Source organism: Prionailurus viverrinus, chromosome B2 (assembly GCF_022837055.1).
Source record: "Prionailurus viverrinus isolate Anna chromosome B2, UM_Priviv_1.0, whole genome shotgun sequence".
NCBI classification, from domain to species: domain Eukaryota; kingdom Metazoa; phylum Chordata; class Mammalia; order Carnivora; family Felidae; genus Prionailurus; species Prionailurus viverrinus.
Window position 1 is genome coordinate 24,174,302 of NC_062565.1, and position 25,011 is coordinate 24,199,312.

The 25,011-nt window shown below is 39.9% G+C and overlaps 2 protein-coding genes and 1 long non-coding RNA gene across 9 annotated transcripts in view; 1 reads left to right on the forward strand and 2 right to left on the reverse strand.

The window, feature by feature from the left end:
* The window catches only part of LOC125165987 (uncharacterized), a 118,603-nt gene extending 114,302 nt beyond the window's left edge, over nucleotides 1-4,301 (reverse strand). Inside the window, exons 1-2 of one of the 2 annotated variants that reach the window (XR_007152296.1) lie at nucleotides 4,222-4,301; nucleotides 863-946 (exon numbers count right to left, since the gene is read on the reverse strand). This is a non-coding gene — a long non-coding RNA (uncharacterized LOC125165987). Of the gene's footprint in view, nucleotides 1-862; nucleotides 947-4,209 lie in introns of both variants that reach the window. The other variant, XR_007152297.1, reaches the window with a different exon arrangement.
* ECI2 (enoyl-CoA delta isomerase 2) lies at nucleotides 1-23,673 on the forward strand. 3 transcript variants are annotated; one of them, XM_047859564.1, is made up of 12 exons: nucleotides 7-11; nucleotides 694-697; nucleotides 4,581-4,638; nucleotides 7,009-7,159; nucleotides 9,244-9,342; nucleotides 9,575-9,763; nucleotides 11,564-11,633; nucleotides 16,577-16,679; nucleotides 17,242-17,362; nucleotides 20,910-20,999; nucleotides 22,404-22,547; nucleotides 23,418-23,673. In XM_047859564.1, the coding sequence occupies exons 3-12, from the start codon at nucleotides 4,583-4,585 to the stop codon at nucleotides 23,571-23,573; spliced, it is 1,179 nt and encodes a 392-aa protein (XP_047715520.1). In that variant the 5' UTR covers nucleotides 7-11; nucleotides 694-697; nucleotides 4,581-4,582; the 3' UTR covers nucleotides 23,574-23,673. The 3 variants fall into 3 exon arrangements, with proteins under 3 accessions (XP_047715521.1, XP_047715520.1, XP_047715522.1); XM_047859565.1 differs by lacking the exon at nucleotides 694-697 and having other exon boundaries at nucleotides 1-11; XM_047859566.1 differs by lacking the exons at nucleotides 7-11; nucleotides 694-697; nucleotides 4,581-4,638 and adding an exon at nucleotides 4,825-4,949.
* The window catches only part of LOC125165985 (uncharacterized protein C6orf201 homolog), a 25,604-nt gene continuing 10,490 nt past the window's right edge, over nucleotides 9,898-25,011 (reverse strand). Inside the window, exons 3-6 of one of the 4 annotated variants that reach the window (XR_007152293.1) lie at nucleotides 23,764-23,986; nucleotides 19,308-19,406; nucleotides 16,270-16,322; nucleotides 9,898-9,983 (exon numbers count right to left, since the gene is read on the reverse strand). Coding sequence is in view for 2 of the 4 variants with exons in the window: in XM_047859567.1 (XP_047715523.1) it covers nucleotides 23,677-23,986 (310 nt within the window). In the remaining 2 variants the exon portion in view is untranslated. Of the gene's footprint in view, nucleotides 9,984-16,250; nucleotides 16,323-19,307; nucleotides 19,407-23,676; nucleotides 23,987-25,011 lie in introns of those variants that run through there. The other 3 variants (XR_007152294.1, XM_047859568.1, XM_047859567.1) reach the window with 3 other exon arrangements.

A 25,011-nucleotide genomic window follows, 5' to 3' on the forward strand; every position in this document is an offset into this window, starting at 1 on the left:
TGTATAAGACAGTTTAGAAAGATGATACAAAGCCTACGTAGAAAAAAAGATTTAGTAAAGAAAACATAATAGCAGCACAGGTTTAACTGGTCTCAAGCAATGTTATAGAACTCAAGCCAAGAAATAGCTTTGATATGGAGTACAGAACATGGACTAATAATCTTTAATGACTAATTGAAGATAATATATTACCATATCCCAGAAATTTATAGATTTATACCATAGTTTCCTTAATCCCACTTTTTCTAGTTCCGTTTATTTTTATTTATTTTAGAGAGAGAGAGAGAGAGAATGAGGAGGGGAGAGGAGCAAGGGGGGTGGAGAATCTTAAGCAGGCTCCATGCTTAGCTCAGAGCACCCATGTGGGGCTTGATCCAGCAACCCTGTAATCATAACCTGAGCTGAAATCAAGAGTCAAGAGTCGGACGCTCAAATGACTGAGCCACCCAGGTGCCCCTAGTTTGTTTTAACACAGGAAACTGGCAACAGTTAACTTCCCTCTCCTTAAACTACCACTAGCTGAAAAAGAAATAGTTCAAAGCACAAAAACATTGATGTTAATTCCTTCTGAAACTTCATAAAAACGTAGCAATTTACTCATAGCTTATTATCAAACATGGAAAAATATGGCCTAGATAGACATTTTCAATAGCCCATCATTCAATACACATTTACAGTCTATTTTGTGTCAAGCAGTGTGTTAGGAGGTGGGGCCTGGGGTTTCCTGTAAGTGTGGAATTCTCAGTGTGTGCCTGTGGGTGAGTGAGGAGACAGATCACTAACCAGACATATACAGTGACACAGGTGCTATGAGAAAGAGAAGACAGGGGGGATTATAGGAGCTCAGAAGGAAGAAATATACCTGATGGCGGGGGGAGGTCAGAGGAGACTTTCTGGATAAGATGAGAATATGAAGACTCAGAGAAACAGAGCATCCCAAGTTCATCTGCAATGGAAGATTCAAGTATAGGGTCGGTGAGAGATAAACTAAACTGGTAGGCAAGGGCCAAATCTTGAGGGCCTTTAGGTTAGACTAAGAAGTTTGAATTTTTTCAGAAGACAATGGGGACCCACCAGAAGATTTTCAATTATGGGGAGAGATTGGGAAGAATTATGAGTGTAGCGTCAGGTTTACAATTTAGGGAAACCAGTTAGGAAGCAGATAGACAATGGGCTGCAGATGTGGGGCTGAAGTCAGCAAAACTGGTAAGTGGCTATTATGGTAACGTAACTAATGATAATCCAAAAACCAGTAGTCACACACCATGAGGGTCTATGTTAAGACAGTGGTAGAGGGGAAAAGGAAAGAAGTGAAGAAATATTTAGAAGTCAGAGTCACTAGGATGTAGCAACTGATAAAAGTGAGGTGTCAGTGAGACAGAGAGATTCCAAGATGCTTCCAGGCTCCTACCATGCACTGTTAATTGGACAATAGTTCCCAAATAGCTCATCATGACTAAATGGGACAGACTTCTTGTATGTCATAACAGTATCTGATGTTTTGAAAATCAGAAATAAAAATAATCATTATGACTGACAGAAGACACACAATTGGTAGATGTTACTCTGCGATTCTAAAAAAGTAAATATTTAAAAAAAAAGTAAATATTTTTAAGATAAAAATTTCCTACCACTGAACACAACAGTGTGAAGTGGGCATCCTGGCTCCTAAGCGTCATTACAGCAGAAGACAGTAGGCACCTGTGACCTCCAGGGGAGTCTGGGATTCTCCGTACACAGAACAGCATCAAATTCCCTTCCAGGCAGACCTTTCCCCCCTGCAATCAATACTCTAAAATGGGATCCAATCAGATAGGACATTCCCCTTCCAAGGCCTTCAGAAGCACCAGGGGAACCTGATCATATACTAGAGATTAGAACTTTGTGCATTGCTTACTCTTATCTAGACTCATTACACCCTGAGGATATAGAGGGAGTGTATTATTGCACTAAGAACTGATAACCAGACATACCAGTGATATCTTCAGTGGCTCTCCAAAGCTCTCAACACAAAATCCAAACAGCTTAGCGTGTATACAATGGTCCTCACCCTCAGGTGGAGCTTCTAACCAACTCACAGTGGTTCCCTTTAGCTGAGAACTGGTCTTTTTACCCACAAGGCCATCATAACCATGTTTAAATGGCATGGCCTGAACTTTTGGTAACTTCCCTTTAGCTGAGAACTGGTCTTTTTACCCACAAGGCCATCATAACCATGTTTAAATGGCATGGCCTGAACTTCTGGTAACAATTTGATAGACCAAAGGTGGACCCAAGATGTCAGGAATGTCTATCTTCTCAATTATCTCCCCTCACTCATTCACTGGCATATAGTGGTCTTTAGTAAATACAACCAGTGGAGATGCAAACTATTTGAATAACAGTAAAAAAAAATACACTCCAGAGTTTATGGTTTTATTGCTCTGTAAGACATTAACCAACTTTGTATTGTCTACTCTAGCATTCTTTTTTATAGTAATGATATAAACCAGCCTTTCAAATTCTTTCTTACCATCCTGTTATTTCCCTAATTAATGAGTTAAGTAAGCCTCTCACCAATGCTCCCTCTATATTTTTAAAATTATACTTTGGCAAGGATAATTTCCCACATCCCACTTTTCTGTTGAAATATAGGAGGCATAATCCAAATATGTTCACCACTAAAGGACTTTTTCAAAATACTAATATTTCGGAGAAGTGTTTCATCTTCTGGAGTCCAGAGAATCTCCCAGTATTTTTGCAATTTCCAACTAGTCTATTTTCACTGCCTAAGAGGGTCACTTAACTCAGTCCATGACAGGACCAATGCCTTTGAGAAACAGCTCAGCCTACCAACCATAACTTTGTACCGTCTGAAGTTTTAGGAGAAGTCCAAATTGTTCTACCTGGCCTTCAGTCTTGCTCCCAGCTGAACTACTACCCATATCTGCCTGATGAGGCACAAATACTAAAGGACCATCAGCGTGGAATAATAAAATTACTTGGGACTTCAACTCTGGGCTTTGAGTTGAAACATTCTAATCACTTCCAAGTCACAGGTCTTTGGGCAAGCCACCTAATTACTCTTTCTTGACCTCAATTTCCACAACAGCAAAATGGGGAAACACCATTTTTCTTGTGTGATTACAGAAAGAATTACAACTACCCTGTTTCACTATATATAGGTAATCCAGGCCTACTTGGATGTTACACCTTGAGCACTATAAATAAAAATTTAAACAGTAAATTTGAAGAGCTAACTGGCTTTATGAAATGATTCATGAATCAGGCATGCTGTTGAGCTGTAGAAAAGGCAGAGAGGGAGCAGAAAGAAGGCAATGATTAGCAAACAATGCATCATTTTAGGCAAGGTCAACCTCCTAATAGGAACAGAAGAAGTCTTCAGTAAATTTCCTACTGTTGATCAGGAAATTCCCTATTGACAGTTACAAAGTAGGAGGGGCAGTGTATGAAACTGCAATCAGGTTAATTTATTAAGTCTTAGTTTGCTGACTCTGGGCCCTTAACATAAGTGACTCCATTCTGGACCTGTGGTTTTCTTTTTAACCCCATTTAAAACAGTGAGTTTTGTTGTCCTCCTGTGACTGGAGGAGCTGACTGCCAAAGGTCCTTTCAATTCTTAAGAATTCTTTCCCAAAGCCGCACCTGGGTGGCACAGTCAGTTAATCGCCTCTTGATTTCGGCTCAGGTCATGATCTCATGATTAGTGGGTTCAAGCCCTGAATAGGGCTCTCTGCTGACAGTGTAGAGCCTGCTTGGGATTCTCATTCTCTCTCTCTCTCTCTCTCTCTCTCTCTCTCTCTCTCTCTCTCTCTCTCTCTCCTCTCTCTCTGCCCCTCCTTGCTTGTGTGCTCTCTCTCAAAATAAATAAACATTAAAAAAAAATTCTTTCCCAAAGAAAATACTTTGTTAAACGCTTCGGCAAAACTAACAACTATCCAGAGTTACTGATGTGAAAAGATGGGTTTAAAATAGTCAGCAACTTCTGATGCCCAGGTGCTCTACCAGGTCTGTAAACCTTTCATCTTTTGCAGTAAATAAGGCGTGTTGTTTTTTTTTTTTAAACACACCCTCATTATTTTCCTTCCTTAACGCACGGCCCATCCTAGGTAGCTGGGCGGTAGAGGGAAGCGACCACCCCTCCTCGGGCCCTCTAGTAGGTAGCCCAAACTTTGGCAGAGTTCCAGTGTACCCATTACACCTTCGCACCTCCTAACGCACCTCCTGGAGCTCGGACAGCCTGAGTCTCCCGCTCCATTTGTCGGCTTCCCGCCAGCCGTTGCCCCAGCGCCCCAACTCCCCTCTCCCTCCTTCGCCTCCGCCCGCCTCCCCGCATCTCCCCAACCCTCCGCAGAACCTTCGGGCGCTGTACCTCCCCCACTCACTTCCAGCCCCGCCCCGCCTCCCCGCGCGTTGGCCCCGCCCCACACGCCGTCTCGCCCGCTTTGACCTATCGGGTCCCCGCCTCTTCCCCGCCCCGGGCCCGCCCCCGAGCATCGTTCCCCCAGCCCCCCGCGCGGCCCCCGCCCCCGTCCCTGATTGGTCCTGGCATTCCGTTCACGCCCATACCCTCGGGGTAGCCATGGCTGGCGCAGCGGGTAGAGTCGTCCGACGCTGGTACCCTAATGTGCTGAGAAGGTAAGTGCTGAGCCAGGGGTCCAGGGTCGCCCTTGCGACGCCGCCGTCCCGGGGGAGTCGCCGCCTGTGGGAGGTGCCCTCTCTCTTAACTTGTCCCGAGAGCAACAGGGCTATGCTTTTATGGTTTTTCAGGAACACAGTGCCAGCAAGGACCCTGAAACGCGCGCCCTCTTCCTCAGCTGGGCGCGAAAGAGTCGGGGTGGAAGCCGCGGGGCCTAAGCTGCGACTCTTCTCCCCGCGCGCGTCCGCGCTCAGCGCGCGCCTCGGGCCACACTCCCTGCAGGAGTGCGTAGCACTCAAATCTCCGACCTGTACGCCGCCACCCTGGCTGCTTCTGGGTTACAAACGTAGTTTGCTAAAATGAGGTCGAACATCTAAGCACGCTTGGCTTTTCTGCTGAACGCTGTAGAAACGCAAACCCTTATCAACTATTCTCTTCTTGGAGAACACTTGGAGAATAATGTTAAATGGCGGGGTACACAAACTATGTAAAAACTAAAAAAGGAGGGGGGGGTGCGCCCGCTATGCAGGCGGTAAAGCACGTGACTCTTGACCACGGGTTGTGGATTTGAGCCCCATCTTGGGGGGAGAGTTTACTTAAAAAAAAAAAATCTTAAATCGCACACACAAAAAGGACGCTATGCTTAAGAAACCAGAAACGCCGGTAATGTGGTGGTTGCCTTAATGTGATAGAGTTAACGATTTTCCTGATTCTGTATATTAAATGGTAGTGTTTTGTAATTTTTTTTAACCTTAGCTTAAAATAAATGTGCTATATTTTGTGAACACTTGCACATTTATTTAGGCCTTCTAATGGACATTTTGTTTTCCTTTCATTTTGTTTGGAACTTGACGGGTGCCAGATTCACGTAGGATGCAGTTTTTTCCCCCATGTTGGAAAGAAACTAATTCAATTATTTAATATAAAAATTGTTGAAGACTTATTGAATTACTAATATTTAAGGGTTTGAATATAGTGTTCATTATACTCTTTGAAAGTTGCGTTATTGCAGAAGTGATACTAGGTTTGGGCTCCATTAATAATTGTATGTTTTAATCTTTGATCCCATTAACTTGAACTTTATATGCCAGAGTCATCATTGTGAACACCCTTTTTGTTTGTTTGTTTTTTTGCTTGTTGCCTTAATACTGTGCACTGAAATTTTCTCCTCCCCTCTGCCTGCTAAAAACTTACCTGTTTGTGCTTGCTGTTTCTGCTCTGCTTCTAGCTGGCTCCTTAAACTTCCTGGGGTGAGTATTTAGTTATACCTGTTCAGCCCAGTTTCACAGACTAGCATCCACATCAGTTAGATTTCCCCTAGGTGGGTCCCTTACTTCACTAAGAAGTGGCTGGCTCTTTGGTTGCCAGCAACAGCTCATTTGTCTTTTTGAACATTTCTTGTATTTTAGCTCATTCTCCCCTCCTTTCATCTGAGACACACATTTTGCTGAATAGGAAGAATTGACCTTGTAGTAGTTTATACTTTGTTAATCAGTAAGGGCAGACAGGGTTTCTGGCGCACAGGGTGCAAAAGACCAGGTTCTGTTCACTTGACCTGTTCTGACTCAGTCTCCTGATTACTTTCATTTTGCATGCCTTTCATTTACTTCTTGCCAGTGGCAAAATTTTGTGGCAGTTCAGGTTCTAGCTGTTCTTACCAGTATTTAATTTGAATTGCTACAAATGCATTGCTGTATTGTAGCTTCCTTTTCGTTTACTTGAAAATGACTACAGTTAGTCTCTGTATTGATTTTTAGAAATCACTGTTGGGGAAGAAGAAATTTATTTTGCCCTTCAAGATCTTTCTAGCTGGACCAAGAATCAAATGGACATACGACAGATTCACAGAAAACCAAATTTAGTTTCATACATATGGGGAATACATGACATGAATTTCCAAAAATAGGCAGCATGAGGCTTGTATGACTTGTATCTTGAAGCTTCCATTCTGAGCTAAGGAGAAGGGGTATGGGTTTGAGGATACAAAGGGGAAGAAGACCAGTAGCAGGAAGGTGAGAGAATGTTGGCAAAACAAAGGTGGTCCTGTTAGATAAAGTTTGTTAGATAAAGAGGAATCTCTGTTAGTGGCTTTCTTCCTCCAACCGCTCTTCTTTCCAATGTAAACTCAGGCAGTTGGTGGGGAGGCAGAGAGATTTTCCTACATCTGCTGGCTTTTGCTTGCTTTTTACTCAAAATATTGTTCATGCCAAAGTGGCCCATCTCGGGGCTGCCTGCCCTTGGCCCCTACACCACTAACCATTTGCAGCCAACTTGTATAGGGCAGGTATAGGGAACATGTTTAAGGAGAAATGTAGCATTTTGGTATGTAACAGTTGGGAACAATTAGAAATCAGTGTGCCTGTTTGTAGTTCCCTGCAGGTCCCAGCACTTCAGCTGCATGTGAGTAAAACAGCAATGAGAGCCAGTCAGAAGGACTTTGAAAGTGCACTGAGTCAGGTGAAACTCTTGAAGGATCCAGGAAATGAAGTGAAGCTAAAACTCTATGCGCTGTATAAGCAGGTAACTGCCTGAGGTCTCATATCATTTAGAGACGTTTTGAGCAGATGGCTGTCAAATAGATACGCTGTGTGTTTTACTAAAATCTGTTTCTCATGTTTTTGAGGTTGCTGCCTTGCCTCTCAAACCTGTATACATGAGAGTTTTTGTATATTACTGGTCTTTGCAGTACTGTTAAGGCAAAAAGTAACCCCTCAGGATCACTCCAGAGTAAGAGAGACTTAAAAAAGATGACAGCCAAAGGTGTTGACCTCATCTGGCTGAGAAAATATCCGTGTTGGGGGGGGGGGGGGGGAGTTTTTTTGAGACTACTGGGGAAATTTGAATATGGATAGAATATTGGGTGATACCTGGGAGTTATTACTAAGGGCATCATGGCTATATAATAAAATGTTGATGTGTTTTAGGAATGCACGCTAAGTATGTAGGAGTGAAGTAGTATGTGTTTGGGAATCACTAAAATGGGCAAAAAAAAAAAAAAAAAAAGGGGAAAGAAAAGGATGGATAAAGCAAGTATGACCAAAAAATGCTAGTTATTGAGTTAGGTTGAGTATTGGGAATTCATTAGAATATTGTACTTTAGTGTATATTTTATTTTTTTTAATGTTTATTTAGAGAGTGCGTGCATGTGCGCAGGGTGGGGGTGGGGGGCAGACAGAGGGAGACCAAGGATTTGAAGCAGGCTCCACACTGTTGAGTGCAGAGCCTGATGTACGGCTCAAACTCATGACCCTAAGATCATGACCTGAGCCGAAACCAAGAGTCCACTGCCTAACCGGCTGAGCCACCTAGGCGCCCCTGTTTGAAAATTTTTATAACAAAAATTTTAAACTTCAGTTTTTAAGTTGTGATGTCTAAAGACTACCTTGAGAAGTCAGCTCATCTGAGCTCCTGGGTGTGATCTATTTTCCTCTTCCTGTGATTGGTATGAGCCTCCCTTACTTTCATATGGGTGTGTATAGTGAAGAATTTGACTTAGCTCAGAAAGAGGTGTAGCCTTTGCCCTTGATTTCTGGGAGGTAATCCCTCAGCCCTTGAGATACCATGCCTGGTACAGAGTATCTTTGCCTGCTTGGAGAGTCTAACAATGTGATTTAGAGTGGGGGCTTCTGGTTACTTAGTCAACCATACCCATGTGATGGAACCCCAAATGAAAATTTTGAACACTGAGTCTTGAGTGAGCCTCCCTGGTGAGCAGTTCTCCACGTGTGTAATCAGACACGTGTTGTGGGAGAAGTGTTGCTATCCTAACTCCATGGTGGGTATGGGGAAGGAGGCTTGTGAAGTGTGTTGCCTCCAGCTTCTCAGGTATCCACCCCTTGCAGGGTGACTCTAGTCTCTCTGTCTTGGGAAAGTCTCAGACTCTTTTACTGCCTTTGTTTTTCAAAGCCTCTTCTTTCCTCTTTTGGCTAATTATGGAATTTAAAGTTTTTAAATGTGGCTAATTAAGTGGAAAGCAGTTGCTTGGGATATTTTATTCATCTTAAAACACTCCACCTGTTCTCAAGTAAAATTTAGTTGTTTTTATGCTTCCTACTTGCATGCCCTTCAGTTCAGCTTCCAAAGGGCGAGTGGCTCTGACAGCCCCCCATCCCTGCTACCCTAGGCACAACTCTAGTTAGCAAAAATCCACCACTGAATGAGTGGTATGTTTTTGTACCTCTGAGTGGGGTTTCAGAATATGCTGTAGGTTGGCTAGTCACATTTGAAGATAATTTGCTTGAATGTTTTGAGTGTGTGTGAAAAATGTGATCATCAGTATAAAACTAATGGACTACTGGAATTTTTAAAAAAGTACTTTCCCAGAACCCTTACCTTGCATTATTTTCACATGCAGGCATTTATAACCTATTTTAGGGGTTAATACCTCATGGCATATTTTCTGTCTCCAGTATTTTTTCTGTTGTGTATTTTTAGTAATAGCGTCAAAGGGAGGGCAAGGAGAAAATTCAGATGAATTTATATACCTTCCGAAAGTATTTGGGAGTGGAAGGCACATTCATGCTAGTTGTGCATTCTATGGATCTTAAATATTTAATACTCCAGTTTGCATGGACATTTGATAATTGCCTCTCTGCTTTTCACAGGCCACTGAAGGACCTTGTAATACACCCAAACCAGGGGTGTTCGACTTGATCAATAAGGCCAAATGGGATGCATGGAATGCCCTTGGCAGTCTTCCCAAGGTAAATTTACTTGCTACTTTGCAATTATTTTATTTGCTATACTCCTGAAGAAACTTGGGTACTTCTCATTATTAAGCCATTGCAGATGGAACCTGTGAGATCTTGATGTGTTCTGTTGAGTCAGAACCTCTATTCTTTCTTCATTGGAAGGTGCTGTTTCTTAGCATTATAAGTTTCTCAAAATGCTTACTCATTGACCATGGGCCGAAGTTATTTGTCATCTTCTCTTCAGGAAACTGCGAGGCAGAACTATGTGGATCTGGTGTCTGGTTTGAGTTCTTCTTCTGACTCCTCCAGCCAAGTGAAGCCTGAAGCAGACAGGAAACAACCAGGATATGAAACCCTGGTGGTAACCTCTGAAGACAGCATCACAAAGATCATGATGAACCGGCCAGCCCAAAAGAATGCAATTACAACTCAGGTAACGCGGCCTGCCGTGAGAGTTTGTTCTGCTTTTCTGTTCTTCCCCTATTTCACTTAAAAGCTATAGTGTTTCAGCATCATTCCTATTTTTGTGATCTCTCGTTTGATTTGGTGCAGTAATGGTGGCTGCTACTTCACACAACCAAGTTGGGCATTCATTATTTAGAACTTGTTGGCTTCGGGTAGGTTCTGCATGTCCAAAAAGCACTGCAACTTTCCTAACGATGGAAGCACAAATAAATTAACATACATGAAGTATATATTGATATAAGTGAATGTGCATAGAGATTCTCTCTAAGGTCAGGATAAACCATCCCCAGACTTTGTTCCTGTCACTTAGACTTGAGAGGGAGTACTATTCTAGTTGCATGGGGCTTTATTTTGTACAAGTGGAGGGAGAAAGGAAATAAGGCCTTCCTCTTAAATATAGCATAACCCAGCTCTGCTTAAAATGAGCTGCTTTATAAGAGCAACTTTGATCTTTGAATCTTTCATTGAACTAGAATGATAATAAAAATAACCATTTCCACCCCTTCCACTTGAAAAAATTATAGGGAATTAATTAGATGCTTCATGCTGAACTGCAATTAAAATTTGAGAGGACTATCTATAACCTTCTTTATTGGGTTTATCATATGCTTTATAGCAGAAAGAGCACACTAACTTTAAAATAGTCTTAAATAAAAATTCAATGAGGTTGGGTATGTGCCATCCAATTAGTAAAACATTTGATTCTCAAAACTTTATTTCCCTTGCCCTTCACTCAATTCTGTATAATTCTGGTGATGATTATAGCGAATAGCAGGTACTCTTCACAGTGTCAGCACTTTCCACACAGAGGTTTCTTTAGTTCCCTACTGCTATTATTACCTAACAATACAATAATTAGGTTAAGTAGTAACTTGCTCAAATAAGCTGGAAAACCTAAATTGAAACCCTAATAGATCCATCTCATAATCCCAGCTCTTGCCAGTTACCCCATCATGCTATGTCATCATAACTGTAATAATATTGGCATTACTTCTTCATTTCCTCCCTCAATGAATATGATTTCACTTTTACTCATAAATTATGTAAAGTCTGTCTTTTTTTTCAGTGTCTGCGTGTGCATAAATATCAGCCCTCTTCATCATTCTCTCCCACCCACAGTGATGTCCCATCTGAGGTAGAAATGGCACCAGTGCATTAAAAGCTATAACAACTACACATCTGAGGTTTTCAGAGATGTTGCTGATTTGAAATACTGTCCTGTTGTCTTTGGTTACCATTACAGTGTCCTGAAATCCCAGCCTTTAACACTCATTAATGCTTTTCAGACTGCCTGGGACACTTGGGCTCTTTTTTGAGGTCCTAGCTGAAAAACCACTTCATGAAACTCTATGGCCACCTCCCCTCCCACCCATGCCAGATGCCTCAGTGCTTCCTCTGAGCTTCCAGCTGCATTGTACCCTCCACCCATTGTAGAGCTTCCTGGACCCCTCCCTCCCCCCCCCCCCCCCCCCCCGCCAGCATTAATTCCAAAAGCTCAAGAAATGGGTCTTGCTTACTTTGGGAAAAAGTGGACAAATCCCCCAGTGTCCACCATAGCACATGGTACCATTATACACACGGAGTAGTTGTAAAAAGAATGAGAATCCTTTCAAGTGTATCCAACTGCCTTTTTGATTATGTAAATACAACCAACATAAACAGAAGGCACTTTGCAGAGAGCAGGCTTGTAGACTGACTTTAGTCAATCCACCAGGTGGCAGTTATTTTCAAAGTTCTTTTCTTTTCCTCGTCTCCCCCTTTCACATAGATGTATAATGAAATCATGCTTGCACTTAAAGCTGCCAGCAAGGATGACTCTGCCATAACTGTTCTAACAGGTAAGACATTCTCTTGGATTTCTTAATAATTAAATTTCTATGGGGGGGGGGTGGATTTTCTACCAGATAAGAAACTGAGTAAATAGCTCTAAGGTCTTTTCCAGTACTGAGATACTCTAATTTAATATATAAAAAACACAATAGGCACAAGATTGGTATCTTTATCATGTAAAAAGGAGATACAGACTGGTAAGAGAAGTACTAAGATCTCCTAGAGAAATTGGTGAATAGAATGAATAAACAGTGTATATGATAAAGACCAGGTATTAGATACCAAGGAAAAATGCAGCCTCATTAATAATCACAAATACAGATCAAAATGATGAGATACCATTTTGTACTTCCTTAATTAGCAAAATTTTTAGTTATACCCTACTTTGACAAGGTTATGGTAGAATAAATGACTTTAATGTCTTGCTGGCAGCAGTGAAAACGGCTGTAAAAAGTGTAAATAGCAAAGGGAAAGGGCATTTTGGCAATATATAAATTGTTTAGCATGGGAATCCCACTTTGTAGAAGTTTATTTTAAGGAAATTATCCAAGAAAAGGTTAAAGGCTTGAGGCAAGAAAGGTATTTTGCAGCATTTCTTGCAATTGCAAAAATGTTAAAACATTCTAAATATGTTGCCATAATAGAATAATAAAGCAAATTCTAGAATATCCACTGGACTGTTTATTGCATAAGCACTAACAATTATAATTGTAAAGACCAACAATATAGAAAATATTTAAGATATAATTAAAAAAACAGTAAAAATTTTTAAACAGTGAAAATTATATCAGTTCTATGATAATCACTGAAAAATATCAGGGATGCCCATGAACCTGGACTGATGAGAACATAGAAAATAGAAGTTGGATTTGGAAGGGACACCACGTGTGTGTAGGGGGCTAAGGCTCAGGACTCAGGTCAACTTACATTTAAATCCTGGCTTCATTCCTCACCTACCTGTGGGTGACCTTTGCTTCTGGAATGGAGAAGACAGTGTTTTACTGACCCCATTGAAGGGTCGTGATGGTGACATGAGATCATGCAGGTAAGGGCATTGCACACAGCAGGAATGTGGTAGATGGTAGCTGTTACTGTTTGTTGGCATTAGCAGAAACAGAAGTGATTCTGCTTTCTTTTATTTTTTGTTAAAGTTTGTAAAATAAATAATATAGAGATATCACACAGCTCTTTGTAAGAAAAGAGGTCAGGAGAGAGAAATCTCATAGCTGATTAGAGGGTCAGAGGAAGGGAAGAGCTGAAGATTGTCCTGGCAGTTCACGCATCTACCTAGGTGATTTTGGAGAACGGAGGGAACAAAAACAGTCTAGAAGTGACATTGGTTTGATACAGGAGAAGGATGTTTTATGTATATTTTTTATAATAGTTTAACATAAGCACATGGTTTTTGTTTTGTTTTTAATCTAAAGAATATGAAAAGGCAACATAACAAAACTAAATCTCAATTCTTGGAACCCCAGTCCTGCTCCCTAGAAAAATTTGATTTTTCTTCATGCCTTTTAGAAACTGTATGTATATACGTGTGTGTGTGTGTGTGTGTGTGTGTGTGTGTGTGTGTGTGTGTGTGTGTGTGTTCTCTTCATGTTTTTAAAAACAACCAGAAACACAGTATACACACATACTCTATCCAGCTACCTACCTTAACACATCCTGAAAAACTGTTCTGTTAGCAACCTACACATCTCAGTGTTTCCTTTCAGGGCCACAGAGTATTACATTTTTTGGATTCCATAACTTACTTCATTATTTTTCTGTTGATGAATATGTAGATTGTACTTAGTCTTTGGCTATTAAAGTGCTTCAGTGAATGTTTTTAGATGTATGATTTTCGGCTAACGTGCAATCATATCTACAGGCTCTATTCCAAATTGCTAATTTAATAATAATGATAGGTGATACACACACACACACACACACACACACACACACACACACACTTTCTGTTCTCTTCGCCAGGTGCTCTTCTAAACACTTGGATTCTTTCTAAAGCTTTTTTTTATTTTAACTTTTTCTAAGCTTTCTTGGAACAAACCCAGTGAAGTTAGGTCCTGTAATTATTCTTCTTTTATAGCTGGGAAAACTCAAAGGTTAAGTTTTGATAAATAGTGCTTTTGCTATAGTTATCTTTTATATATTCTTCACATTGGGTTTCTGTTTCCTCTTTGATCCAATCATTACATAATAATGATAGTTCCTTAAATTTCCAGAAAGTTTTTTTTTTGTTTCATTGGTTGGTTCCCTCCTTTCTTACCCTAGGCTTCAGTGGCACAGGCTGCCCCAAGTTGCTGGCTCTGGTCTCCTTTGTAAGTTCATGCTCTGTATGGTCATCAAATGGGAGAGTTCCTGAAGGTTTACCCGTAGGCAGTCTTTTCTTGCTTCTAGCTCTCTCTGGACCCTGCATCCATGCCCACTCTCCAACAAAAATTTACATGCTGGTGATTCCCCCATTGGTATCTTTACTGAGGACGTTCCACGGGGTTCCCAACTGGTGTACCCACCTGGCACTTCTTCAGAGGTGTCACCTCCCACATCTCTCTGGAGCTCTTTTAGTGTTCCAAATCACAGTAGGTGGCTTCACATCTACCCTTTGTGTAGACCAGAATCCTAACATTCATTATTGATCTTGTCCCTGTGTTACCTCCTATGTCCAGTCCAATCCAATTTTACTTCATCAGTATTTCTGGACTTGTACTTTTTTTTTTTTATGTCTCCTCTGACCTAGTCCAAGCTACCGTGGACTCTTGTCTGAACTGAAATCAACCCCATCTAATCTCTATGATACCCTTTTGTCCACCTCTCTCCCATGCCTTGTCCAATTTTACCACATCCAGTAAAATTCTGTTTCCAAATAAAAATCTTATTCCTCCCCCATTTGAAACTTCTTCAGTGGCACCCAGATAAGTCAGTGGAGAAAGACAAATCTTCTGAAAAATGGTGCCAGAGCAACTAGATATCCATATATGGAAGAGTAACTAGATCCATATGTGGAGAAATGAACTTCAACCCCATCTTACACCCTATACAAAAATTTAAAAGTTATTTAAGCATAAAACCCACAAACATAAACCTTCTAGAAGAAAACTATCTTTGTAACCTTGGGGTAAGCAGAGATTTCTCAGAACACAAAAAGTATTAACCATTAAAGAAACTATTTACAACTTAGACTTCATCAAAATTTAAAATATCTGTTTATCAAAGTCAGTAGTAAGAAAATGAATATACAAGTACCACAGGCTGGAGGGGGAGCATATTTGCATATACAAAGTTATGTATACATAAATCTGATTAGTGATTAATATTCAGAATATATAAAGAACTCGTAGAAATTAACAACAGCCAGATTTATAAACTAGATAGAGGTGCTGGGGTGGCTAAGTCCATTAAGCGTCCAACACTTGATTTCCACTCAGATCATGATCTCACAGTTTGTGAGATCGAGCCCATTATCAGGCTCTGCACTGAGTGGGGAGTCTACTTAAGATTTCTCTGTCTCACTCTTTCTCTGCCCCTCCCCCACTCACACATGAGCTCTTGCTAAATAAATAAATAAACTTAAAAGAATAAAAGAATAAAAACTAGATAAAAGACTTGAATACTTCATAAAAGAACATATACAGATTGTCAGTAAACACATGAAAAGGTGCTCAATATCATTAGCCATCAAACAAATGCAAATTAAAATCACAGTGAGATATTTCATGCGCTAGAATGGCTAAAATCCAAAGAACAGACAATATGAAAGACTGGTGATGATGTGGAGCAACTGGAACTCTTACACATCTAATATGAGAACTCTGCAGAAAACTGGCAACTTTTATGGAGTTAAAAACATACCAACTCAGTGGCACACCAATCTACTCCTAGACAATTACTCAAGATAAGTAAAGCATATATCCACAGAACAGTTTATAATCCAATTTACAGTAGTCCAAAACAAATATCCATTCAGCAGATGAATAAACAAATTGTTGACTAGTCACACAATGGAGTACTACTCAGCATTGTAAAGGAATGAAGAACTGATACGAGAATACAGGTGAATCTTTAAGACGGTTCAGCAAAGAGAACACAGACACAAAATAGTACACATTATGTGATTCCATTTATGAAAGTTCTAAAATAGGCAGAAGCGTTCTGTGGTGATTGAAGTCAGAAAGTGATTGCATTGGGGCAGGGTGGGGTGGAGTGAGATAGCTGGAAAGGAGCTTAATGGAACTTTCTAGGATGGTAGAAATGTTCTATATCTGTTTCAAATGGCGATCACAATTATTTACAGTTATCGAAAATCATTTAACCAAGCATTTAAAACTTAAAGCATTTAGCATAAAAAAAAAGCATTGAAACACACAAGCATTTCTTGTGTGTAAATTATACTTTGAAACAAACACCTTCAATGGCTATTAGAATAAAAGGCAGAACTTCTTAATGGTTCAGCAAAGCCCTGCATGGTCTTTCCTGCCTGCCCACATCCTACATACACCAACTCCCCCTCTGGATTTTACTGCTCTGGCACAGTGGTGCTTCTTTCAGCTCGTCATGTACACCAGGGTTACTCCCTTCACAGAGCCTTTGTACATGGTGTTTGCTCTGCATGAATTCTGCCTTACCCCTCTTTTTCTAGCTAACCTTGCTCCTCCTTCAGATCTCAGTTCAGCTATTCCTTCTTTAGGAATGTCCTCCTGAAACGGGATTAGAACAAATTCTGTTACATATTCTCATGTCATCGTCAAGTACTTCTCTGTATCAGAATTAGGTTACCTACATTTGCTTATGTGTTTTGAAATCAATGTCCAGCTTATTCAACAGTCTGTAAATTAGGACAGGAGCCATAGCTGGTTCACCAGTGCATTTCCACTGCTTGCTAATAGAGCCTTACCTAGTAGATGCTCAGTAATTACGGAATGAATGGTGAATCTGCTGATTTTATTTACAGGAAATGGTGACTATTACTCTAGTGGGAATGATCTGTCTAATTTCACTGATATTCCCCCTGAGGGAATAGAGGAGAAAGCTAAAAGTAGTGCCATTTTACTGAGGTAAGAATGACATTTGTTGATCCCAAAGGGCACATTCTTATTCATTAAAGTGGTATTTAGTCGAGCAGAAGATAAATACTTCTTTGTGTCAATGTAATAAACTACAGTTGTAAAAAAAAAAAAAAATTCTCTCATATTGAAGCAGAGAGATCTAGCAAATTCTCTTTTTGGCCAGAGGATTGCATGGTTTCTACGATTGCGGGTAATGAGATATGTGAAGTAGTCTCAGCCTAGAGGACAGGAAGGCTTCTCTCTTCCTAACTCACTTATCCCTCCTGGGTTTCTCATTCCCACTGAGCTATAAAATTGCAGCATATGCTCAGCCAGCCACCCTAATCTCTAAGTCTGTGGCTGACATACAGCCCTGACCTGGCTGCCCAGAATACATGGTTGAACCAAGGTCAAGCTTATGGGACTCATTTTATGAGCTTCCATCAAGTGCCATTCAGATGGATGTCCAGCCTGGCCAGAGAGTTTATTTCAGGCTCATGCTGTCTTTCCTATACTTCAGTAATGCTGCCTTGGAACATTTGAGTGTGCTTTTGTATTTCCATTTCTGTAGGGATTTTGTAGACTGTTTTATAGATTTTCCTAAGCCTCTGATTGCAGCGGTAAATGGTCCAGCTGTGGGAATCTCCGTCACCATTCTTGGGCTATTTGATACTGTGTATGCATCCAGCAGGGTAAGTTAGCCCCCAGAAACTTACAAAGTCTTGAGGGAAAAATGAGGTCCTCTGAACTTTCCTTTATTGTTGCTAGTAGTAGTAGATTACATGGTTTATGGTAGAATGGACCAAATTAAAATTTTTCCTAACGAATTACCCTAATGTAATTCGACTTGTTTTATTTGTCTTTCATTATTAACTTAGGTTTTCCTAAACACCAGTATTGTTGTGAACATTTGTCCCCACTCTTTCAGTGCTTTAGTCAGATTACGTAACAGTTACTCAACTTCTAATTTTCCAATTAATCTAAGATAGGAGTGGCATTTTTGCATGTTACACAAGTGGATCACTTAATACTTTTTTTTTCCAAATAAATTCTAGAGTTTAGAATTTTAGAATAGAATTTTTGAATAAGAAGGAACTTTCAAGCACTCTCTGCCTTCCCTTTTTTGCAGGTAAGTAAACTGAAGCTCAGTGAAGTTACTTGCCAAAACAGTTCAGCCTGGTGTTTATCATTGAATTGTACTGATTTTACTTTCTGTTCTTACTACAGTAGTGGTGTATGTCATAGTAGAAAATAAAATTTTGAAAAATCTGGAAAAGCACAAAGAAAAGGGTTCAATTAAAAAACACTCCTTGTCTTACCTCTCAGAGATAACCAGTCCCTGGGTGCTGGAACTCCAGGTCTTTCATTTTGAACAAAGATGTGATGACCATTTAGCTTAGAACTTTTACCCTAGAACTTGTACCGTAGAACTAATAATCCCTTGTACAGTTACCAGATTCTTATTTTTGCTTCTGCAGTAGTAGGATTTCCTGATCTACACCTCATGGGAAACGTTTGGTTTTTATCACTGAAGAGATTTCTAGTTTTGTTTGGAGGTGTTTTCCCTACTGATAGACAAGACCATATTTTAAGATCCTAATCTCTTGGGTTCATTTTTTACCAGATTCAGTTTGATCGGATTGGGCATATTGTCAGACCTAATTGTTACTAATAATTTTTCCATGAAAATAGTAAATGAGATTCTAGGTGCTAGGATGTCTAACCTTTACAGGTGGAAATTTCTGCCCAAAGGCAGAAATCAGTAGCCTTTGGTCACATTGTGTGTTAGAGGACTCATTAATCAGCCAGTCCAGAAGGGGGTGGGTTCAGGAATTCCTGACATGAACTTGGGGGTCTCCTCCTTCAGTACTCAGAGGGAAAATATATCATCCTCTTTGAATATTTTCCTGATTCTCTCTCAGAATTCAAAATGACTGTCCTATCCATCATCCTTTTATAGGTTTCTAGGACTTCCATCTTAAACGATACCAATTAAAATTGAAATCAAAGAAAACACATGTATGTAATTAAAAATGCTAAAAGATTTGGCTCAAAGTAAAATATTTAAACAAATAGAGACCACTGCTAAGAGTTCACCCAACTGAATCAAACCAAGGTTCAATTTCAAATCAGAGAAAGACACAGAAGAAAGAACCTGTGGAGAGGAATTCGTTTTATAGGATTTATCATTATGGCTTCATAAACAAATACCATACTAAACGTGGGTTAACATTTACTCATATAATCAAATGATTCTTTATTATGGGCAGTAGTTAACATTGTCTGTTAGCTTCTTTGTCAACAAATAGTGCATTTCCCCATGAGGTAATAAAAAGGTAGAAATCCTAAAAATCCTATTTGAGTACACCACATACTGGGTGTTCTGTTTATGCACAGTGTACATACATAACACTCACAACAGCCCTATGAGACAGGTACTCTTGTCTCCATTTTACAGATGGGGAAACTGTGGCACAAAGAGGTTAAGAAGCTCCCAGCATGACCCAAGCAGTCTGATGCCAGAGCCTGACCCTTAGTTACATCTACTGCTCTATTTATGAAAATGGGCTAAATGCTTACTTATAATAATGATTGTAAATAAGTAAAATGGTGCTTTATTGTTGGCTCCACACATACCTGTTCGTGTCCCCTTAGCTATGATTAGCCTTTTCTTTCAATTTCCTGCTTGTAATCCTTAGGCTGTGACTTTGCAGTACATCTTCTTGAATATGTTTTCTTTTGGAGGGAGGGGGATGATAGGTGACATTAGTATTTTATATTTTTATTTTGGTTTATGTGCTGCATACATTATATATTTATGTCCTCTAACAATATACATTATGAAATAGCACCATATCTGATTAGGGGAAACGAAGTCTAAATGTTCTGTGTACATATTGTCAATTATAAATTAATTTCCTTTCATAAGGACTTCTCATTCATCAAGAAATACACAAAAATATTTCTTAAATAAATTAAAAAAATTAAAGATGGCTCTGTAGTCTAAATAACCAGTATTAGTCATGATTCTGATATTTGAAGCCAATTTAAAAACCTCTCTGAGGTAAAATCAAGACAGATGACAGACTGAGGAAACAATTTTTCAACTGACACAATAAAGGCTAATCTTCCTAACATTTTTAAAATACATTTATAAAATGATAGATCAACAACTTAATGTAAAAATGGGCAACAGAGGAATACATAATCTGCAGAAAATAAAGTATAAATGCCTCTTTAAAAACATAGGAGAAAGACACTATTAAGAAAATTACTTGCAACCAGAATACATAAAGAACTACAATTTGATAATAAAAAGACAACCAATCTAACTTAAAAATCATGGGCAAAGTATTAGAATGATTACTTCATTAAAAAAGATATAAAATGAGCTAATAAGTACATGAAAAGATGCTCAACATCATTAGTCATTAGGTAAATGGAAATTAAAACCACAAGACACTGCTACACACCTACCAGGATGGTTCAAGATAAAACGACTGATAATAACAAGGTTTAACGAGGATGTGGAGCAATTGGAACTCCACATGCTGCTAGTGGGACTGTTAAATGGTACACCATGGTGGAAAATCTTTTCGCAGCTTCTTACAAAGTTTTAAACCACTATTTACCCTACAACCCGGCAATTCCACCCCTAGGTATTTACCCAAGAGAACTGAAAACACGTTCATGCAGAGACCTGCATAAAATTATCATTAACAGTCGTAATCATAATAGCCAAAATGCTGGAAATAACACCGATGGCTTCCGCTGGTAAATGGATACACGAATTACAACATCCATACAATGGAATTCTTCAGTAATGAGAAGGAACAAGCTACTAATACATACTACAGCATGGTGACTCTCAGAAATCTTAGGCTAAGGACCAAAGGCTACAGAACATGCAATTCCATTATATTACATTCTAGAGAAGGCAAACAGAGGGACAGAAAACAGATCGGTGGTTGTTTGGGGGTGACAAGAATGGAGGGCACAAAGGAACCCTTTGGGATGATGGAGATAGTTTACACCTTGACATGGTGGTGACTGCAGAACTGTATACATGTGTTAAAACTTACCAGCTACATACCTAGTAGTGAACTTTCTGTGTATATAATTCCACCAAAATCCTAATTGTAAAGCAAGTTACTCAAGTATTGTGAGGATGTAGACAATAGTGGGTTTTTTTTTTATCACATACAAAAAATAATTTTATTTTCTTTTTTCTCCAAATAGGCAACATTTCATACTCCTTTTAGTCACCTAGGCCAGAGTCCAGAAGGATGTTCTTCTTACACTTTTCCGAAGATAATGGGCCCAGCCAAGGTAACTTTTGGAAACCTTAAGAATAAATTGTAATAGTGACTTCCGTTCCAAAGGCAACTCTGTACTCTCTCTTTTTATAATATAGACAGGAGAAAAATGAAACATTTGCTGATAACGTTTGAACTCTAAAAGTTTCAAATATAGAGGAGCTGGGCTATGGGAAATGGTCTTTCTGGTATGAGGGAGAATCAGAAACCCTCCATAACTCCCCAAACTAGGATCTATTCTTGCAGCTAGGTGCCTAGCTCATTCTCTGCTGCTGTGTGGTGTTAAAAGACCAGGGCTTTAAAAGCATTAAAAGACCAGGGCTGTGCCCAGCTCAGGATGCCACCTGGTTTCTGTACAGATGAGTGGCATCCTCTGGAAGCCCTAAGATGACACCTTTACTTGGAGAGTCACAGGAGATACTCTTCCACAACCATTTCCAGTCACAGCAGCCTCTTCGTGGGTGGTTTTAGTTGTGTGTTCAGGTTCCCTGAGTGGTTCAGTGGCTGCTCAGGTCTGTCACTGTGTCTCTGGAAACTTGGTTGCGCAGGCTTAGTGTGCATGACTGCAAGGTGATCACAAGACTGGAGCATGGAGAGCAGGGGCTAGGGGATGGCTCGGCCCACACTCTTTGAGGTATGAAAGGGCTGGCATTGGAGTTGAGCCTGTTTTCACTGACTGCTAGGTTTTTGTTGTAAATACGTATTTTTTAAATCTCATTATTCTGTCACAGACCCTGAGTCACTCTACAGATTTTAACTTTGAAAAGCTGGGCAGAACCAACTCTAAGGCTTAGGGCATTTGACTATGAAAATACTATTTTTTCAGAAGAAAAATTGGAAATACAGAGAAGGATATCTGCTTAGGGATCTCAGTTTGTTAGAAACAATCTTAGTCCTCACTTTCCTTTAGTCAGGTAGAGCTAAGTACTAGTGTCTGTGCAGGTAAAGAAACCTGTCAGCTAGACCACTAGGTAAAATCTCCAGGGCAAGGAAATTAGAGAGTTAGGGTGTCTAAAGTTTGGTTGGTATTCACTGTGACCATGATTTTCCTTTTTTTTTTTTTTTAATTCTTTTTTTCTTATATAGTTGTTTATGGTATATTAAATAAAAAATTATAGCTGTGTGGGTTATCAAGTCAGCATCTGCTTCAAGTCATTTCTGCCCTGGGCTCCCTGCTCTTGCCTCTCCAACATAGATACATCCAGAAGCAAAAACACCTGCAAACCTTCTAGAGAGCCTAAGATGGCTTCAGCACATTTTGCAACAGCATTGCCTATTGAGGTCTTCAGTTTCTCCCTGAACAAGAAATCCTGGCAACCTCAAAAGACCACAAGGGAATCTCCCTATGTCTGCTGTTCTGAGGTTAACTGACCTTTGTTTTATTAAGTTAATGTCTCAATCCTACTTTTCATTTCAGGCAGCCGAGATGCTTATTTTTGGAAAGAAGTTAACCGCTGCAGAGGCATGCGCTCAAGGACTTGTTACTGAAGTGTTTCCTGATAGCACTTTTCAGAAAGAAGTTTGGACCAGGCTGAAAGCATATTCAAAGTTGCCCCCAAATGTTTGTGTTCTTTTTTTTTCTTTTTTAATAGTAGAAACCATGGAAATAATGTTTTTGCCTTAAGAGAATAAGGAATTTAAAAAACAAGACCTATCTTGGTTAGCTTTGAGCATATCTAAATTTGAGATTAAAAATAACCATAATAATGTTAGAAGCACTGATTTTTATAAAACTTTTCAAATAGACATTTCATTTCTCTGATATGTAGGAAGGCAGAGGGGCAGTTCTTTCTGGGGATGACTTTGAGGAGGATGATAGGCATTATTTGCTGAGCACTTTTATTCTTGAATCCAGGTGAGAAACCAGATAGGTTGACCTTGAGGAGATTCTTATCATGCAGCACTTTTGTGGGGGTGGGGGGTTGGTTTTTGTTTTATTCTAAGTTTGTTTATTTTGAGAGAGGGAGCACAAGCAGGGGAGGGACAGAGAGAGGGAGAGTGAGAGAATCCCAAGAAAGCTCTGTGGCGACAGCACAGAGCCAGACATGGGTCTCAAACCCACCAACCTATGAGATCATGACCAAGAGTTACACACTTAACCAAAGAGCCATCCAGGCACCCTGCACTTTCATTTTTATATGCAGCTAACTGGTGACTGATCGCTCTTATAGTCTTTCTGCCCAAAATGTGGTCCTGGAACCAAAAGCTTTAATATCTATCTGGGGCTTTTTACAAATGTGGAATCCCAGGCCCTCTCCGCACCCATCAAAGTAATTTGTATGTGCATTATAGTTTGAGAAACACTGTCCTATGTTACACCTGTATCTGAACGTGTGACAGGATTAAGTGAACAATGGAGAAACAAAAATCAGAACTATGGGGTACCCTGTTACAATGCCTCTTAACCTTATTGTTGCTTTTGTGTTTTCAGGCCATGAGAATTTCAAAACAGGTCATCAGGAATAGGGAGAAAGAAAAGCTACGTGCTATTAATGCTGAAGAAAGCAGAGTCCTCCAGGAAAGATGGCTGTCAGATGAATGCACAAATGCAGTCATGAACTTCTTAACTCGAAAAGCCAAACTGTGATGCCTATCACCGAAACATTAAACATTTCAAAGGAAGGGATGTGCTATCATTTGTGATTTCTAATACTTGAACTGAATAAACCGTGCTGAATTATCACTTACGATTATCCTACTTCACTAAAGCCCTGGTGAAAAACAAATGACATGTAAAACAAGAATCTACAGAGGTTTTTGGTCATAGCGAGTCTTACATCTTTTGACATGAAACGCTGTTGCCAGGAACACTGAAACATTGTGCCTGTGGTCCTGCTTTGAAAAGCATTCACAGCATTACAAGCTGAAGTCAGGTCTTCGAACACCACGATAGCACTTTGCCGTCCACAGAAGGTGACTGACTTAATTGGCCCAAACACTGACAGCCTCTGGATTACTGACTGGAGGTCTTCGGCGGGTTGCATGTTCTTTTTCAACCATCTAGCAAGGGAGCAAATGGAGCAGTAGTACTATTAGAAAATAAGAATCTTATTTCCATTTTTTCCCCCATAATTTAATAAAAAAGGCGTGAAGGGAAAATTGGGGTATTTCATTGGAAATAAAAGCGTTCTGGATCCGTAATTACATACTTAACTATTAAATAGTCTTCATTCTTGTTTAACGTGTTAGGTTATAAAAGGCTTACCTACAAGCTACCTTACCTGTCCTTGCAACTTTCTGCTTTGATTGGCGCCATATCTATTAGTTGACAAGGATGAGGGTGTCATTCCAGTGGCTACAAAACCATCATGGAATATTTTGCTCTTCTAAATACCCTCTTTCCTTTTCAGTCTTTCCTTCAAGCCTCAGTATCCAGGTAGCCAGCTCACTGAACCTGTAACTTTTGAGGTCTTCATTTTTTTATTCCAGTATTATAATCCAAAATGTTCAGTCTTACTGAAAATATATGAATAGTAATAGCCATTGTTTTGAGCACTTACTGTTTGTTACAAGTGTTAGATGGCCCATAACCACATTTTATCCTCAAAAAGCAGTGCCACAAGTTGAAAATGATGTGGGTACTGTTGCTTCTACCATTTTACAAGTAGGGATGTAGAGGCACAGGGATTTAAGGAGCTTTTCCAGAGTCAAACTCACAGGAAGTGTTGCAGAGAGTTACAGTTCCACTGTGTTACCATGAGCCTGCTACTGCCTACCCTCCCACTAATTTCATCTAAAATCTCTGGGCAAAAGATGTGAAACAATTCCTTGCAGATGCTGAAATTGAAAGCAGATGGATTGTGTTAGGGCATCAAAATACAAAGAAGCAACTGCACAGGGATGAGTTTCTCAGATGGGAAATGAAACAGTTGCTGGGCCCTCCTGAGCATGGGACTTCCACCCAAAGGCAGGCCCCCATTAAACCTTGCAGTGGTGGCCAACAGTACACCTGGCCAAATAAAATCTGAGATAAAGGAAAACCTTTTTCTAATCAGAGAAAGGATTCCCTGGGGGGTAGAGAGTAA